Here is an 18,601-nt window from a genome sequence, read left to right as displayed (position 1 = left end):
TGTGGTGCAAACCTCAATGAACTGAAGCAACGTTATAAAGACGAGCAGGGCAAAGCAAGAGTCGCACAGAAAACGATTACTTTAAATTTTTGCTGCAGAAGCTGTATTTAGTCCAAGCTTAAAACTTGCTAAAGCTGCGGCTTGCTAATGGCAGAACATTAACCACAGGATAGCTGCATGGTGGCTAATCTATATATCTACAGTCCCAGTATGAGCGATGATTTACTGGTATGTGTTTAGCCAGGATAATTCAAGTTCACATTTGACGGGATGTCAGTGACAGCAGCAGCACAGAAACACACAAAAATTTATTGTCTACAAGAAGATGTAATGAGCCTCCGTTTGGTCTGTTGTCTAGATTGATCGTAAAAGAAGGGGAAGTTTGATTAAGAATGCTGTAAATGATGGCGAACAATGCATCAAAGTCAGATTTTAATATAAGTAACAGGAAGGCTCCACTATTTCAAACCAGGCAGTGAGGTGATGTGTGAAAATAAAACGTCTGGCTACACTGCAGATCCTAATAAATAACAAGTTTCACAGCGACGTGATATTTCCCGCCCAGGACCTGGCACTTCTGCTTTGTGAGGCTCTATAAATGCTCACAAAAGAGAGTTTCTCTGTTTAATTGTTCATTGTGCTTTTACTAGAAGGTGCAGAGACGCACTGTTAAGGTCATAAGTCAGATTTCCACCTGTAACGACCGGAGGGCGATGGAAGCGCCCTCTCCTTCAGAGAGATGCAGCTGTTGCTTCTGCGTCTGCCCTGGAATTGAATTCATCAAAAACAGTCCACGTAAAGGTCACGCATCCTCCTGTAAAGCTTCAAACGACATTTTTCCCCCCGCTTCCCGACAAAAGTAGCTGAAAACAAGGGCATCTCTGTCATGAAAATACCCACAAAGCATCCCTCAGACGGGGAGACGACAACAAAACGCACCCTTGTCAGCGCAGACAGTGGTTAGGTGGTATGGGTCTCGAGTCCACAATTACTCCATTGAATGTCATTTAGGAGGAAGACGTTCAGACTACAAACTACAAAAGTGCCCCTTTTTTGGGCAGAAAACGCTTGGAAAGTGTCGGCTTTAACTGGGGAGTTGAAATACAGATGATGATGATGAAGAAGCAGGACCAAACTCGAATGGTACACCGAGTCAGCCCCAAACACATGCGGGCCATTTTTATCTCCTAGTCTAAATGCGAAACATGTCTCCACACTAATGATAACAATCCAGGATAGATGGAGATGATAATCATCATGGTTCAACCTGCCATTTCCCACCCTAATATGTCTTTGGCGCGATCGAAGCCAGTAGTGCTGTCTGACAGGTGAGCCAATAATGTCTGGGAAAAACCGAAAGAGTAAAGGCGGCCACGTTCTGTCTGCTTCATCAGAAAACAGCCAGTCAGATGAGATTATGGAGCAATTTACACAGATGGCAGATCCCATCATTCCCCTGCCTTGTTAAGTAAAGGCGGGTCTGACAGGTTGCAAAAGGGGTGGGGTGGGGGGGTGGAGGTTGGGGGGCGAGGGCGATTGATTGGAACAGATCTCATCTTGGCACAGATTGTCAGTGACTAAGCAGTGGGAATTAGCCAACATTTTCAGAGGCAGCTGCGCTTCAAAGGGAAGGAGAAAATATGTGGGTAACTCGTGTGTTGTCGAGAGGATGAGCCAGTAAATGCATTTGCTAAAAGGAGAAGAAACCATGGCAGGAAGGTCTCTGTCACTGCTAAATGCTTCACACGCAGGCTCACAAACACTGCAGTCAAACCTGTGCAGAAACCTGAAGCGGCTGAATGCATATAGATTTGCAGTCTTCCTCAGAGCCTTCGTATCTTGATATAACAACGATGTTTGCATAACAGCGCTTATCTGGTTGCAAGCACAACTCAGATATCCTGTTCGCCCCGTAACACGTAATTAATAATGCATATATGGGAGTCCGGGGAAAACTCCACACTCTATTAGATGGAGCTGACAACAGCTATTCATAGGTTTAATAATGATAAGTGGGTGGGACACAGGAAGGTGCCTGAACATTTATGTTTGTCTCTCTTCTTTCATCTCTTCACGTAAAGCATCTGCAGGCCAAAGATGAAGTACCGAGTTCACCATCAGGAGATCAGGTCCCACTCCGCTCTTCAGCTGCAGGCCTAAACTCAGGATTTTCAGTCAGCATTGAGTCTCTGTTTTCTATTTCCAGTTTGAAGTCTATAAACCTCACCGTGTTGGATCGATATGAAACTTTCCGCTGTGCGTAAGGTCGTCCAAGGATATAAATACACATGGCTTCTCAAGATGCTGATAAAATAATCCTGCCCATTTTTTCGGGTCTGTCAGAGTTTGGATTGCTCAATAAAATCTTTTGCTTGACAAAACCGTAAGCCAGATGGCAGAAACTCGAAGTGGACATAAAAAAATAAAAAGTCATTGATCCTTTTGATCAACGTTACCAATTCTTACACAATGTGCACATCTGAAAACATGTCTTTCCCCAGGTGTAAAAGCATAAAAATGGATTTTCAGGTTAGCAGATGTGCAAACGTTCTGATTTTAATGATGTTTTTGTGTAAAGACTGCAAATGAAGCAAACTGAAAGAAGCCAAGCTTTCTTTGTGTTAACTGGCTTGACAAAACCTAAAAACCTAGTCGGAGATAATGAGGATCACGACGATGGTTATCAGCTTTCTCTGTTAACTCAGGCTTTCTGCTTCAGTCTCCGTGCTTCAGGCTGCATAAGAAGGAGCCATTTGAAGGTCTTCTTCTTCACAAAACAGATCAATTGAGTGCTGACTACTCCAATCAGAGACATTACCAGGGGAATGGGTGATAGAGATCTATGCAGAATATTACAGTGTAACAGTAAAATGCAACACTGGTGCTGCAAAAAAGGTGAAAGAGAGTAATGCTGCAGATTAGTCGTGAATTCATGATCATTGCAAGCTCAAGCAGTTAAATAAATATAAATTCTTGAGTTAATTAATTCATTTATTTTACTGCTAGGCTCTGCAGTTTATTTCTAGCTCTGGAACCTTTATCTGTATGCATGTAAACATTAAATGTCACTCAGTGTGTTCAGATATAACTCTGCCTAACAAAGAAGATGTAAAAAAACAATAAAAACTGTTGCTTTAGTTTGACACCAGATCAAAGTAAAATTAAGTTTACTGATTGATAATTAATAAACAGCCTACAAACATAACTTATAAATTTGGAAATCAGAGCTGTAGATCAGGTCAAAACATAAAAACAAAAATCATTTAAGTATTTTCTGCATCACCAGCTGAATGACTGCGAATCCTCTGATAAAGCAAACCACAGTTTGCACTGCTGTAACTTCAGTCAGCGGTACCAATAACATCAACGAGTGGTATATATATATAAGCTGCAATTCCATCAGCAGAGAATGTATATTGCACTTGATGCACACTGAAAAATGGCACTGAGAGTCAATTTTAAACTCAGACTCTGAACATAGCCTGAACCTATATGCTACCATGATGATCTAACACCTTTAGCGACTCAGACTTTAAGCTCACCAGAGCTCGCTAACGCGCTAATACCCCCCCCGGTAACCCGCTACCCATTTCTGCTAGTTACAACTAGTGTAACACCTGTGTCCTAGGTTAAACCGTCTATGGCCAAGATGCATTGTGGGTAAACTAGATGAAAATCAACAGTGTGGAAATTAGAGTATCTGAGATGGCCACATGAGACCAGCTCCAAAAGAAAGTCAATCCCCACAGACTACCAAAATTACCCAACATCACAGCAGGAATAAACATGTTTACAGTCAGGTACAATAATGGTTTTGGTTTCTCTTAGTCATTTTCTCATTTGTGCAAATCTGTGGGTTCTGTGGGTGGGACTGGGATATTTAACTCCCCAGTCTGAATTGGACAAAGGCTTAAAATTTACATCACCATGGACACAGGAAAGCGTAGTCGGTGAACTGGACCTTCAGCAGTGTTTGCGATGTTGGCGTCTTCTGGACCGTTTTTACTTAAATCAGATACCAAATAAAATAAGAAGGTTAATTATGCTGACAGGTCGGCCAAGAAGGCTGTGCTCAGTTTTCAGTGAGGGTAAGCTGCTGAGTCAGCACTTCACCCTGTCATTCATGCAAAAGTCAAAAATGAAACTCTAGACTGTAAAATGGGAGCTTCCCAACCAACGAGACCAGCTTCTATATAAAGTCTATGATGCAGAATTCATATAAAAGAAGTAAACAGCTTTAGGTGTGCTAGGTTACTCTTGGTACAGCCTCTCAGGGCACTTGGATGCATTTATAGTCTGATTTACTGATTAAAAAAAGGAACACTACACTAGGGCAGAGTGTTAAAATCCCTTTAATGCTGTTTTCAGTGAGGGATTCACAGGGCTGCTTTCCTATTTTATTTAGGCCGCATTAGAATACCAGTTTAATTATGGTATTTGAGAGCAAAATGCAAAAATATGTAAATGGAGCCTGAATGAATTAACAAGCGACTGTAGGTGGCATCCGTAATAAGTGTAAACGTTAATACAGCAACAGGCTTTTGAAGCTCGTGCACATTTTAACCATGTTGTTCACGATTTGAGGCAGCTGTGGCGGCTGTTGGTGTAAAAAGCACTGTGAGTGCTCACTGAGAGTAGACGAGTGCTGTATAAATAGTAATCCATTTAATTTACATTTTTAAAAACAGTGCAAAGGGAAGGGATTGTCACGTGGAAGCCCCGTGACCTCTGAAGAGGCAACAGGCTGTTGGTTGCTTGGTCACAACAGTCACTTTCCCACACCGTGCCCGTAATCAGCACAGATTAAAGGTTAAACCCTTTTTATTTACTTGCTTACGTGTTGCTGTCAAGGTTACGTGCAGTTCTGAAGAGAGAGAGAAATACTGAAGTTTTAACTTTTGCCCCTTGAAAGCCTTGAAGTAACTCCTGAAGGTATTTTTCTGAACTGAGCAATTTCTGCTTCGAGAACAAAATGACTGGGTCAGTGATGTGGCCTCTGTCTGTGCAGCTATCATCAACCCACATCTTTATTGATACACACTGAGGTGTCAAAACTCGTCATGGAGGCTACAAATGAGGTCGTAAAATGACATCTTTATGGAGGGAAAGAGTTAACATTTGGCAACACGGTGGCTCAGTGGTGCGGGCCCTTCACGTCCTTCATGTTCTCACCTCTCCTTAAGACTGTACTCTAACCTTTAAACAACCCTTTGAACTACTCCATACCCAGCTGGACTCCTTTTACCCAAGCAAGTCAGCTAAGATGCTGCAAGTGTGGCATGAAGGGAGTTGTTTGGGGAAGGTGTTGGAATGCCTAGTAATGTCTACACTCTAAAGAAGCTGCACTGATCTGCTCCTGTAAATAAAAAAAAGGGGGAATGAAAGGACACTTGACCTGCACAACAGCACACAGGCCCTTATTACTCCCTCCAGGCAACGCTCACATGTAGCACTGAATCAATCGTGTCAAGCCGGCATCCAGTCTGTTTGATAAGGTCACAATTAGAAGGAATCTAACCCAGTGCACTGCTTTAGCACATTAGTATTGGTCAGGAGGAGCAGGGCACACAGAGACACTACGCCAAAGAGAAAAAACCCCCAAAACTGCTCGATCAATCAATCTGGTGCGTAGGGTTCACTCCCTGAGCAGAGGTCGATGAAAAACAGAAAGGGATGCAGACACACAAACCTACTTATCCTCCTGCAACAGGGGACACGGCCAAGTGTCGGACCTGTGCATCCAGCAGCCCAGATCAGGGGCGCAATTTCCAGGGGGGTTAGGGGGGTTATGACCCACCCCCAATAATCAGACCCAACCAATATACCCCCAATAAAATTATGAATTATCTTGCATAAATAGGCGGTTGATTTTCTTTACTCATTTCAGGTATTACCAGGAAAATAGTTGCATGTTTAATCATCTAGAGATCTTGATCCCCCCAATGTTCAGCACAAAGTTACGCCGATGGCCCAGATACTTCATTAGTAAGTGCCGCACACTCACAAACACACATCTTAACTCAGGTGTTTGTACTTATTTGTATTTTGCCTAAAAAAAAAAAAAAAACTTTCTAGCTGAATGTCAGGCGCCCTATCACTGACAGGAAGAAGGGAAAAAGTGCAAAAAAAAGGGATATAAAGAAATGGATGAGAAGAAGCCTGATTGGAAACAGCGTGGTGGCATGAAACTAACAGCTCTTCCCCGAGGACACGCGGTGCTGGACATGTTACAGGTGAAGGCGCTGAACGCCTTTAAGCCCACTCTGCGACAATTAGAAGCAAAGTTGAACCGGAGGCTGAGGAAGAACAAGGGCAGCGCTGCTCAGTCTTCCTTCCTCCTACATCCCTCTGTGCTCTGATGAAATGGGTTGTAAAAATGCTGCAGGCTTGCTTTCTTCATTTTTCTTTTTTTTCCTCTCTCCGTAGAGGCTTACGATTTCCACCAGCCACGGCTTTAAATATTTCTGTGTGACAATGAAAATTAAATCATCTCTTGCATTTCACCCCCCCCCGCCACCTCACTTCCTCTTCCTTTGATGGCGCCTTATTTTCCAAATCCGGCAGCAGATATTCTCATTTCGTGCGCTCGTCCAGTGGGGTTAGTAAAACACAAGAGGGATTTGAATATCACAAAAGGGGCTCAGTGAGCAAATGAAGAAGTTGTTTACAAGTATTGATCCAGAAAGAGCTGGATGAGAGCAGTGCCATTATAAGTCATTATCACGGCAGGGTTTTATTAGCCCCTTGCTGTTTCTCCTGTCAGGAGGAGGAGAAAAATGAAGCCCCGCTAACTCTGCAGAGGAGAAGCAAGGAAACTGACACCTGCTGTCACGTGTTTACAACCACAGGCTCAGTCGTCTGTCAGAAGCCCACAGGATTAACCAAGTATGCCCCGGTTTTTACACCTCCGGTCTAAATTTGTTAGTGTACCATTTAATATCATTTAAAAAAAGGAGTGTGATGAGTAAAGGACAGATTATTTCTGAAGATCGGCATGAGGAAAAGTCACATCAGTACATGTTAGCATGTTAGGGATGTTAGCGTAATTACAGGTGAACAGAAAAAGTTAATGGAAATGGAGGCAAAGTTCAAAGAAAAACCTCAATATATCCATGTTGTAAATGTAGTGGGACAAACCTATTCTTTGAGATTAAAGTGACAAAGTTAAGGGGAAAATTGTATATAAACAGATTTTAAAAGGTACCAGCGATGTAGACATATTTTATTTTATTAAGGAGCTGATGAACAAGAATCTGTGTTTATATATTTCGGAAAAGTCCCAAAACATGACGTCTTGTCAGGGTCCTGGGTCTGAGCGACCCAGGGACCCTGAGCAGTTGGACTAATATTATATTGTATGTATTTTGTATTGCTGTCCCTGTTCTCCCTGCTTGTAGACTTCTGTGCATGTAGGTGTGTGTGTGTGGGTGTGGCCCTGGCAGGTGATTGGCCACACCTGAAGACCTTGACACACCTGCAGCTGATCAAGGCTCGTCGGGGGAGCTACATAGGAGAGTCTTGAAGCTCCCACCGGCGCGGGATCATTGAGTTAGCATACCAAGTTAGTGTGTGTCAGCATATGTCAGTGCTGTTTGTGTATGCCCGCCGTGGGTTAGTGTTGACGGCTGCTTCTATGGTTTTCCTGCAGGAGGAAGAGTGGTCCAGAAAGGCAGCACGCACGGGGGTGCGGAAACACAACCGCGGGGAGCACGAGCACAGACGTCGGAGGGAAGCACGCACACGGGGTTCAAGGGGGCAACGGGGAGTTATTGTGTTTACAGTTTTTCACTGTAAATAAAGAGCACTGTTTGCATCGCAGAGTCTGCGTTTTGGGTCCTCCTTTCCCCACATCCCCACGGTCTGCCTGGCGGACCGTGACACGTCTTCTCAATCAGCATATCCATTAGAGTTAGAGCTGGGCGATATAAAATTTTTTCATATCACGATATGTTTTTTTCATTTCAGGCGATAACGATATATATCACGATATAAGCCAAATAACTACATTTGTAAGATTTAAATGTGCCGTTGCTCACAAGTAAAATGTGAAATAATTAGCAGCTTGTTTTAATTTAAATATTTATTTCCCATAATAAGTTCAACAGGGTAGATGTACTTAAGGAACATGAGACTTCAGTTTCAGATAAATAAAGGCAAATATTGCAAACTACACAAAAGGCAGCCGCTAAAGCGTTTAAGTTTCAAAATAAAACAAACAAAACAGACTACTAAATTGTCAATTCCACTTAGAAATAAAATTTTAATTCTAAAAATAAATCTTAGTTTGTTTTACAGAAGAACAGACAAAATTGACTAACTTCTGTCAATATCAAATAAACTGAGAACTAAAAGGAAATTCTCAATCTCTCCTTGTTGTATAGCTTAGCTTTTCAAACAGTTTTAACAGTTACTTTAGTCTGACAAAAGCCGAATGACGAATTAGCGCTTTCAGTCAGAGATTGAGCATGCACCGCTTTATTGTATTTCCAGACTTGCTTTCGGCACAATTTACAGTGCGCGCTACTCTGTTTTTTGTCAGACTTGAAATAGCCGAAATACCTTCACACTATGGAACTTCTATGGCCCTTCCGTTTGACAAGCTCTCCGGCATTGGAACCATCATCGGTTTTTTTCTTCGGTAACCTTCGCTCACGCTCTTGGTTGATTTTTCTGTAGTCGGCGCACTCATTTCCTTCATTACCTGGGCAGCCCGGCTAGCTGCTTCCCAAACAAATACACATGTGCGCCTTGACACTTGTGCTGCACGTAACAAGTCACGTGACGTGACGCGGTGGCTGTGATTGGTTCGGCTCTGCGCTATTTAATTTGGATTGGCTGTTCTTTTTTTTCTTTTCTTTTTTTTAAGATGACAAGAGAGATGAGGTCTATCGCAATAGTTTAATTTTTCTATCGAGAAAAAGTTATTTCGCAATACATATCGTTATCGTTCTATCGCCCAGCTCTAATTAGAGCCCGACTGATTTATTAGTGAGCCAATATTATCGACTGATATTAGCTATGTTTAGCAAAGAAGAAATGAAAGAAGCACCCTTCATGTTGTGAGTGTTGATGTTGCAAAGTTTGGCCACCAGAGGGCACCTTTCCGCTCCAAGCCCGAGTTAATTAATAAATCATGCTATAATGATCTAAGGTGTGGGTGTACGACTCCTCCTAGACATGTTAATCAATCTGGATGAAACTTGCTATAATAACTGCCTAGGTTACCAGGATTAACAATATCTATATCTATAACTAACTATTTGGTAGCCGATCTCTAAACAAACTACGACATTACGTCTATAAATTTTGCTGTGCAATTTTTAGCACAGTGGGACTTCTGGGGTAAGTGGAATGTGTTGCCATGCATATTTGTCTCATGCAATGAATATGTAGCTCGCAAAGAAGAAGAAGAAAAAAATGTAGTTATTATTCATTTGTTTGATGTTTATGAAGAGCCGTTTCTCTCCATCTTTCCACATACAGTGATATAATGAGGATTAAAAGAATAACATGTCTGTGTTTTAATACATGAGCCATTTTTACACATAACAAATGTTAAAATCTGCTCATGTGTTGAGCGGCTGATATATCAGAACAACCGATTTTTAAACCAGCAAATATCATTATTGGTCTTAAAAATCAGTCGGACTCTACTATTCATTAATAATAAGGTGATTATGAGCTAAAGTCCCAACTATTTTCTTGCCACTGTGTCTGATTTACTTACTTAATAAAATAAATACTGCTTATTTCAAGCTTTTTTTTTTTTTTTTTGTCAAATCATGATTTTTCCTTCTACTAAATTTACACATTTCACCTTAAATGACCTTAAACATGTCGTTAAACATCATCTCTCAGGGTCAGTGTTCACTTCCATTTTAATTAAATAATATCTCAGCAGCTGTCAGTCACACCTCCCCTCGTCAAAATGAGCTCGGTCGATATAACATGACCGGCAGGCTTTCTGCGTCGCGTGATGTTCAAAGCCAATTTTGTCACGTTGAGTGAGCTGACACCTTTCCCCGGGAGTGACGCCGGAAAATATGAAGACGGTCAGGAGGGAAGAGCCTGAGAGGAGGTGGGGAGGGAGTACTGGGGACGGGCCAGCCGAGCGGAGTGACGGGGCGGTAGTAGAGTGGGTTGCTCTTCTAGAACAGCCTCCAATTACATCCAGGGTGTGAAACCGTCCATAACACCCCGATTAGCCTGTCTGTCATCCTGCTCCGGCAGCAAAGGCAGAGCCGGCTCCGGTTGCTGCTGCGTGCTCCACTTTGCAGGAACACATTTCCTGTCGCACAAAGTGCACGCCAGGGGCCATAAATCCTCGGCCTCAATCAGAGCCTGCTTCTAACAATACAGCAAAAAGCCCAGTATGACCATTAGTACACTCTGCCTCCCAGTCTCCCATAACAAATCCATCCCTGACACCTATGCCCATCCCTTCAGCGGGCTCCTCTCCATTAGCTGCTCAAATGGCACGTATCAGAGAGTGACTGAGCAGGCAGGTCCGGGCGATAGGCGCTACTGGCTGCTTGTGGTAGCAGATGCCAAGGTGCAGAGTGAAAGCAAATGACTTATGCACCCTCCCCCCTTTAGGGAAGCTAAAAACAGAGATGCATGGTGTCAGGGAGAGTTCAAAGGGAATCTCAGTGGCATAGCCAAAGAAAGGACGAGAAGAGATGAAGAGAAGCTGGAACTGACACGTTCAGGAGGTTCAGGTTTGCACCTGGAGCCGTGGCAAGAAACGGGTCTAGTTCAGCGCTGCCAACGCGTCACCAATTAACTTTAGAAAGGAAGCCACCGTTTGGTGTCAAGTGATTCACAGACACCGGCTGACACCCTCTTGACAAACGTGTAGGAGTAAAGGGAGACATAAAAAGAGTGACGATTCAAACACAACTGCGGCTCGATCTCCAACATAAGCAGCAGGATGAGGAGACAGAGGCAGGCCGGCTCAGAAAGCTATCAGGCTGTCTAATTAAAGTCTGCGAGGGTGTGCGTGAGGACAGGGTAGCGGTGCCTGACCGATGTCCTTCCAAGAGCAAATTCCTGACCACGTCCCCCTGTTCCCTGAGCGCTGGAGTGTAAGGGTGGGCTGTGAGTGCCCGGCATAACAATCAAAGTCAAATTCAAAGGCGGGCCCCGCAGCGATGGGCTGCGGCAACAAATGAATGCTTAAACGTCTCGCGTCAGCTCTGCAAACACGCCGACAATGAGCGCGAGGCTTCCTTCTTCTGCATTCAACAGCATCTCTCTTCTCTCTTCAGAGCTCATCACAGAGCCGCTTGTGTCTGGAACTGAATATCACCACGCAACAGATGGAAATTGAATTCCTTTAATCAGGGTGAGTAACGGCCAGCAAAAAAAGAAGAAGAAAAAAGCGATGATGCCGATGGGGGAAAGAAAAAAGACAAAAAGAAAGTCTTTGAGCATGTGCCCTGCTGGGAGACACGCAACCCTCACATGGCCTGCAGGGCAGAGAGCTGAAGAGGTCTTTTTGTTTTGTCTCCAGTTACAAGGGCCATGAGGTGACACCCTAATAAGAAATGTGTCTGTTTCCACAGCCCTCACTATCTAACCCTAGAATGAAATAGCTGCGCAGCCACGGCTCGGTTCAGTTCTGATTGATCTAAAAACCTTTAAAACGAGCATAGAAGCTGTTGAAAAGCCGAAACTCTCCACGATGAAAACTCCATGTTTATGAATATTCTCCCCGAGGAAAATACGTTTAGCGTGGCTTCAATTTATAAAAGCAAGGTAGCAAGGACAGGCACAAATAATGACGCACTCGGCTATGTAATGAACATGCTTTCAGGCAGAAAAGATGAGAGAAGAAAAAAGTGCTCCTGAAAGTGAAAGGCACCGCTATCCATTCATCAAGACTTTTCCAACAAAATAAGGAGGCACTCACAGTTTTGACAAATAAAAATTATTCTACTGTGTTGTGAACCCAGCAACGATTTACACTTACATCTTTGTCACCATCAGTCATTTTTAGCCCGAGATTCTCTCTGGTTCAAGGCGATTTAAAAAAAACCTCCAAAAAAACATGTCGTTTGGCTTTCGCTTTTAACCACCTCATTGCATTTTCTCAACTTCTGGAGAGGATCCAGTCCCTGCTGAATTAAATCTGGGCGCTTGTCTCCTGTTAGGGAAACATTACTCCTGATTTTCAGTCTCAAACCTGAGAACAAAGCAGAGTGATATTCTTCAAGGTCAGGCGTGAACTGAGAGGAAATTAATGACAACTCTGACGGGGAGAGTGAAGCCTTGGATGCTTCTCTGTGTGGCTCTTTATTACAGAAACTTTATTTTCCATCCATCCATCCCTGTACGTCCCGTCTGCGTTACCGCTGACCCGCTCGGCAGCCGAGCCGGTGAGAAGCCGGAGCGAGGAATCCTGTCAGAATAATGGATCGGGGCCCACAGCGGGACACACAGCTGCACGACAGCATGTTTGTGATTCAGGAAGCTCCTCTAAGTGAAACCTTGGGATGAAGATTAGCTTGGAAACAAATCACAGCTTGTCCGCCCTGCGGGTGGTGTCTAATGGGAGAAATGATTCAACCTGGATGCCGCGTAATTCGATCCCACGCTGTGAGGAGCATGTTTCCGTTACTCAATCCCACAAAAATTTCACAGTGAACAAGTAATAGCGTGACACGGCACGGTCACATAGATCTTCATCTTTTCAAACATGCCCCCCCCCCTGCACCCTCCATCTGCATCTAAAACTCATTTGTGATATTCAGTTAGATTTAGACCCCACCTTCTTTTTTCATTGTCGCACAGATGCATCTGTAACAGGCGTACCTGGTAATGTGACCGGCCCCCTGGCTGTCTGTCAGCACATGAAAGCATCAGTCACAACTATTTGGCTATGCAGCACATAATTCAGAGCTCCGTTATACAGACGTCCACCGAGTCCAGTCATCCATCAGACCGCTTTTTGCCAAGTCAACAGATTCTCGTGGTGGTGGGCGGTCAGGGAAAAGGCCTCTCAGGTTGTGTTTCAGCTTTGACTGTGTGTGTGTGTGTGTGTGTGCGTGCGCGCGTGTTTGGGTTTTCCCTGGGTGTAAAGTATAGCTCTTTACAGCAGCAGTAAACTATGTCACAGACCAATATAGCCATCTATCCCTGCAGGACTCCTGATTGTTCCAACATGGGAAATCTCAGCTTTGTTCAATTAAGATTAAGCCTCCGCTAAGGAGGTCATGGTTTTTGGTTTGCGTACATGCGTGTCATTCTGCCTGTATACACGATAGCTCGAAAACTTTTGAACAATTGCATTACATCTTTGTAGGAGTGTAGAGTGAGCTTATGTCCACAGTCCATTAAAAGTTAGCTTACATTCACCAAGGTCTTCAAGGTCAACTTAATGATTTATTGGTTAAAAATTGGCAACAAGCCTTATAGCTTAGAAACTATGATTGAAGAAGTGTGGTGTGTGCTGTCCACATATGGAAAGTACCATATATCATGCTGCATTTGACCTCTGACCTCCCTTTAAGGTCAACAGATACATTTGAAGGTCAAAGTGATTAAACAGTCCTATAGGACTATTTAAAAAGATGTTTCTTACTGTCACTGAATTGGAATGATTCTAATTATCATTTTATTTTATTATGACTTTGTTAATTACATTACAGTAACAGGTAATAACTGTTTAAATACATACACAACAATTTGAATATGTCTACAGTGTTACTGAATGAGTTTTCTTTTGGAAAACAAAATAAAGTAGTGATCAAAAACTGTTTTCACTTGATATTTATGACTAAACACTAATAATAAGTGCTGCATGTCTATAATATCCACACAAATGAAAAATAATTGCCCCCAAAATTATGTCAAGTGTATTAAAATGGGTAAAAAAAAGAGCAAATAACAAAAGCCTGCACATTGCTTGAGTTTTTAGTACACTACAAACATCTTAGAGCTCAAAGAAAAATAATGAATATATAAAATAGAACACTATTACCTTAAAAGTAAATAGCACAGGGAGAGTGAGCTGCCTTGGCAGATGTTAGCATCCTCTGAGTGCTTCTTGTTTATAACCTGGCCAGGATGCCTTCCAACATCAACTCATCTGATAATATCTAACAATTAATCAGTTGCCCTAAAGGTGGACCTATTACGCCTTTCTTTTTTTTCCAGACACATAAATACTGCTGCGGTGCTAAACACGTTTAAACACAGAGGTCAGTATATGTGAAAGTAATCCCAGTAAGCCAAAAGCTCAGGCTTCAGACAGTTTTTATCCTACTCTTTGATCTATGTAATGTCAGGGAGAAGAGATATCCCTCTTATGGGTATCACAGCTCTGGCTGTGAGCACAGAAGCTCCACCCACCAACAAACCTGTTTATGAAGGGCAGCCAATCAGAGAAAAGTTTTCTCAAAGAGGAGCTAGAACAGTCTGTTTCAGACACCAGAAGAGTCTCTTCCACTTACTCGAGCACCTACTCGACTTGGTTTCGTTCTTTTTCCATTACAATTGAGTACCATCAAATGTGCGTGACGCCACATTTTCTACTCAGCTCGCTCGGAACCCCGGCCAAGCAGGTAGTAAAAAAGTACCTGATACCAGGTACTATCACCAAATGGAAAACCCTAAACACTGAGTCGAGTTGAGCCGACTACGTACTAATGGAATCATGCAAATCTACTCTAGTAGAGTCCAAAGTATAAACACAAAATGAAGTGAGTATAATATGTCCACTTTCATATCCAGGATTTGAGGCTGTCAACATCTAATTAGTAGATTTTTTTTTTTAAATCCAAGCAGATTGTTGTGGTCTGCAGCAGATGTCATATAATCTCATTAATAAAGTGAATTCCAAAAAAGTCCCCTAACACACACATACATTTCCAAAGACAAGCGATATAAATATGAAACTACAATATTTTTTATTTTACACCTTCAGCCTGCCAAGCTAAGGTAGTGCTGATAAAGCTACTTTCAGCTGCTGTTAGTCACCAGGAGTCACCTCCGAGAGATTTGTGCCTCTCCTGGGACTGAACCAGGAATCTCACTCATTGGACAAATGCGTAAACCTCTACACTACAGAACCACTTAGCCAGTGCTGGTTATGACCACAAAAAACAACAAAGAAAAATACTGACAGCTTTGACTATCAACAAGGCTGAAATAACATCCTTCCCAGGGTAACAGCTGCATGACGTTCTCTCTCAGAGGACTGTGTTTAAATTCTGAGGTCAGCCTGGGCTGACAAATGGTAAACGGCCTGCTTCTTACAAAGCACGTTTCTACTCTGTGTGAGCACTTCTTAAACAACATGACTCATTTACCCACTCACACACTGGAAGAGCCAGAGATTGAACCACCGGCATTCTGATAAATAGACCACCTCCTCTAGTCAGTAACACAAAGGAGACGTGACCACAGAGCATGTGCCATAAAACACGTGACCGGCATACACACATAATGATCAGTATATTACTCAGTTTCCCAAAGCAAAGGCGACGCACTCAAATGATTGTTCTCTGCCCAGAAATCAAAGCAGAAAATATTCAGGTGGCTTCATGAGTCGATCCACTCATTGGTAAACCTGCTGCTCACTAGTGGAATTGGAGCTGATTTCGAAAAACCCACAGATGTTCGAACTGCTGTTACACAAGTGTTAAAGAAAGAAAAAAAAACCCCACCTCTCATTTGAGAAGGTGAAATGGAATTCTTGCCTGAAAATACATCTTAATTTACTACATATAAGTGAGGATTTGCTGGTAACCCACAGCTCTGGGATGTTACATGGGCCATATTTTACCTTCTGAACAACTGACTGATGAAGGTTGCAGTTGTGTATTTACTGTTAAATGCTGTCATTGCCATCCTGACATGGCTGTTTTTGACTCGGAAACCATCTCTTGAATATATAGAGGATACATCTGAATATTTAGCTTGCACACATTTCCCAGGACAGCTCCAGCTGACTTAATTCTAATCTGCTGAACTATAAACACATCTGGGAGAGCAGGGATGCAATGATAAATCTGATGAGTGATGCTGGCGTATCACCAAAGAAGACCGAGATCAATTTTGCCCAATAAAAAAAAAGAAAAAAGAAAAAAAATGTGATGAAGATCTGAAACCTGGATTTCCCCTGTTCCCTAGCAGAGGAGGGAACAAAAAACAGAAAAAAAAATATCTGTATTGTCTTAAACTGTTATTTTGCAAATCTCTATGGGCCCTGAGTTGAAGAATATGTGCACCCCTTCCAAGAATTTCAAAGTCTAAGAGACATTTTTTCAAACTTTTAGTAATAACATTAGTGATTTCTCCACTCCATCAAAGCAGAAAGAGGTAGGAATTTAGAAAAGCTGCTCTCACCCGAGGGGAGAAGTGAACATGCTTTATGGAGTAAAAAAAGGTCACAGCTCACGCCTCTACTTAACCCAGTCTGCCACTTCACCTCACTTACTACCCAGACCTTTTTCCCTCTTTATAGAACTCGCTAATACTCCTATGATGTGGTCTGAACAGACCTGTAATGGGACAGGGTCCCTTGTCGTGGGCTAGACTTTCTAAAATCAGCTCAGAGGAGGTGTGGGAGTCTTGCTCCCTCTCAGACCACTTAAACTTCAAAATAGTGAAATGTTATTACAGATTTCTTTGTATAAGGATGCCAAAGAGATTTTTTCTTCACCAGTTTTAACTGTAAGCTGTGTGACTGAGCCAGCCCATGCGCCATCAGGACCCCAAACCGCCTCGCCTGGATTGAATTCATTCCTGCCATCACCTCTGCCACAGAATTACACCTGTGCTTTTCCCCGCTGTCACATGTCAAAAGGTCCCCCGGCTGTCTTCCCTTCAAATAGATGTGGTGTGAACCCCTGAGGTACGCTGGCTGCACTCTCACAGTGTCTGCACGGCTTTAAAAAAAAAAATCCCCAAAGTGGAAGCACCAGAGAGATAATCCTCCAATGTCCCAGATCTTTACTGGGACTGAGCCCCTGGTGGGAGCCAGTGAGGGGAATTGAAGGCAGCGGCGGCCACATTTCAATCAGAGGAAAGAGTTTGGTGATGGGGGCATGAGAGGATTTGCAGCAGTGCGGTGTCCCCCATGAATACAAAATATTACTAAGAAGTACTTTAAGCGAAGAGCTGCTTTCTGCCCTGTGAACACTGGGATATATTCCTCACTCACCGCCCTGGCCGTACAGCCTGGCTCGAGCACCATCACGACCCAGGCGCAGTTTACGGCCACATCTTTCTAAATTAGCTGATGATTCCTCTGACAGAGAGCTGGGGGATTTACACATTTAAGTCATTTCCCAGGGAGAAGAAATCTCTGCTGATTATCTGTGTTTGATTAAAAAAAAAAAGTAAAGTCAGGAATCTTGGATCTCTAGCTGGACTTCTGGAAACTCTGAAGGTCAATTTTCATCACTTGCATCAACTCCAACAATGGAAAGGCCAAATCATAAGGGCAGAGAATACCTGTCAGGTTAACCTCCAATGAAAACAATACTGTGTAAACACCATTATGCATCAAGTCAGGGACAAAAAGCGCCCCAGTCTTCTGTCTCACGCTGCACTGCATAAAATGAGATGAGAGGTTGACTCAGTTTGCATGCACTGCTTTTACTGCACATACTCAGAGTCGTTCAATATTTTTGCCTCACAGTCATGCAAAGTTCAGCAGGACAGCTCCCAGATACGAAAACACGTCCTGACTGTGAACCTTTGTTTGGACCATGTGAAGCATATGTGCTGGAAGCTCTGATTGACCCAAATGCAAAACAAAGGTGATGCCCACATCTATACAGGGACCTCACTCTCACACACAAGCCTGCAGTGGTCCCTGACAGGACGGGATCAGAGGATCGGAAGGCCCCGTAAACTTACCGAGCTTTCCCCGGGACTCCTCCAGCTTCTGGATCTGGTTCTCCAGGAAGAACATGGCCACTGCGAACGCCAGCAGCGCCAGAAGCTGCAACTTGGGCGGCATCATGACTCTGAGCAGCCCCATCAAATCATCCAGAGATAGATGATGGTCAGTCCATGCTCAGAGGAAGAGGAGGAGACACCGAAAACACACACACAGCAGCGACGATGGTGGTTACACAGCGGCTGAGAGTGTGTGCATGGCCCTCTCTCTCTCTCTCGCTCTCCGTGTGTGTGGATATCTCCCAGCGTTCAGATCCTGTGGTTACCTCAAACGCGACGTGTTCAAACTCGGTTTGGTTATTTCATTCTGTTAAATCTCGACAGAGCGGGAGGAGGGGTCGTGAAGCCCTAGAGATTTCTCCAGAGTGCGTTTTTGTCCCTCCGGGATGTGTTCGCGATGGCACCAGCCGCTGTCGCCTGCGTCCCCCACACAGAGCTGTCCCGTCCCATCCAGTGTGTTCACAGCCGCACCACGGACACACTGTTACTACCACTCAGGCCATTGGGTGTATTAACAGTCCACCACACAGCAGAGACCTCCCATTCGTCGACTCTCTCTGCCTTTTCCTCTCGGATTGGACCGTTTTCCGTTGTGGGACCCGGAATTGGACACCAGGGGTCGCACTTCCATTAGCAACCATGAAATGACCGAGGCGAGGAAGAATTTTTTTTAGGCTGGCTTGGTTTATGC

The 18,601-nt window shown here is 43.5% G+C and overlaps 1 protein-coding gene across 1 annotated transcript in view; it reads right to left on the bottom strand.

Moving 5' to 3' along the window:
• hs2st1a (heparan sulfate 2-O-sulfotransferase 1a) overlaps positions 1 to 18,476 on the bottom strand; it is a 32,036-nt gene extending 13,560 nt beyond the window's left edge. Inside the window, exon 1 of the mRNA XM_031749786.2 lies at positions 17,869 to 18,476. Within this exon, the coding sequence (XP_031605646.1) occupies positions 17,869 to 17,992 (124 nt within the window). The 5' untranslated portion in view covers positions 17,993 to 18,476. The remainder of the gene's footprint in view (positions 1 to 17,868) is intronic.
• Between the last annotated feature and the right edge of the window lie 125 nt (positions 18,477 to 18,601).

This window comes from Oreochromis aureus, linkage group 18, assembly GCF_013358895.1.
Source record: "Oreochromis aureus strain Israel breed Guangdong linkage group 18, ZZ_aureus, whole genome shotgun sequence".
Lineage (NCBI taxonomy): Eukaryota > Metazoa > Chordata > Actinopteri > Cichliformes > Cichlidae > Oreochromis > Oreochromis aureus.
Note: the sequence above shows the minus strand (reverse complement) of the source record. Positions and strands in the feature narration are given on the sequence as shown.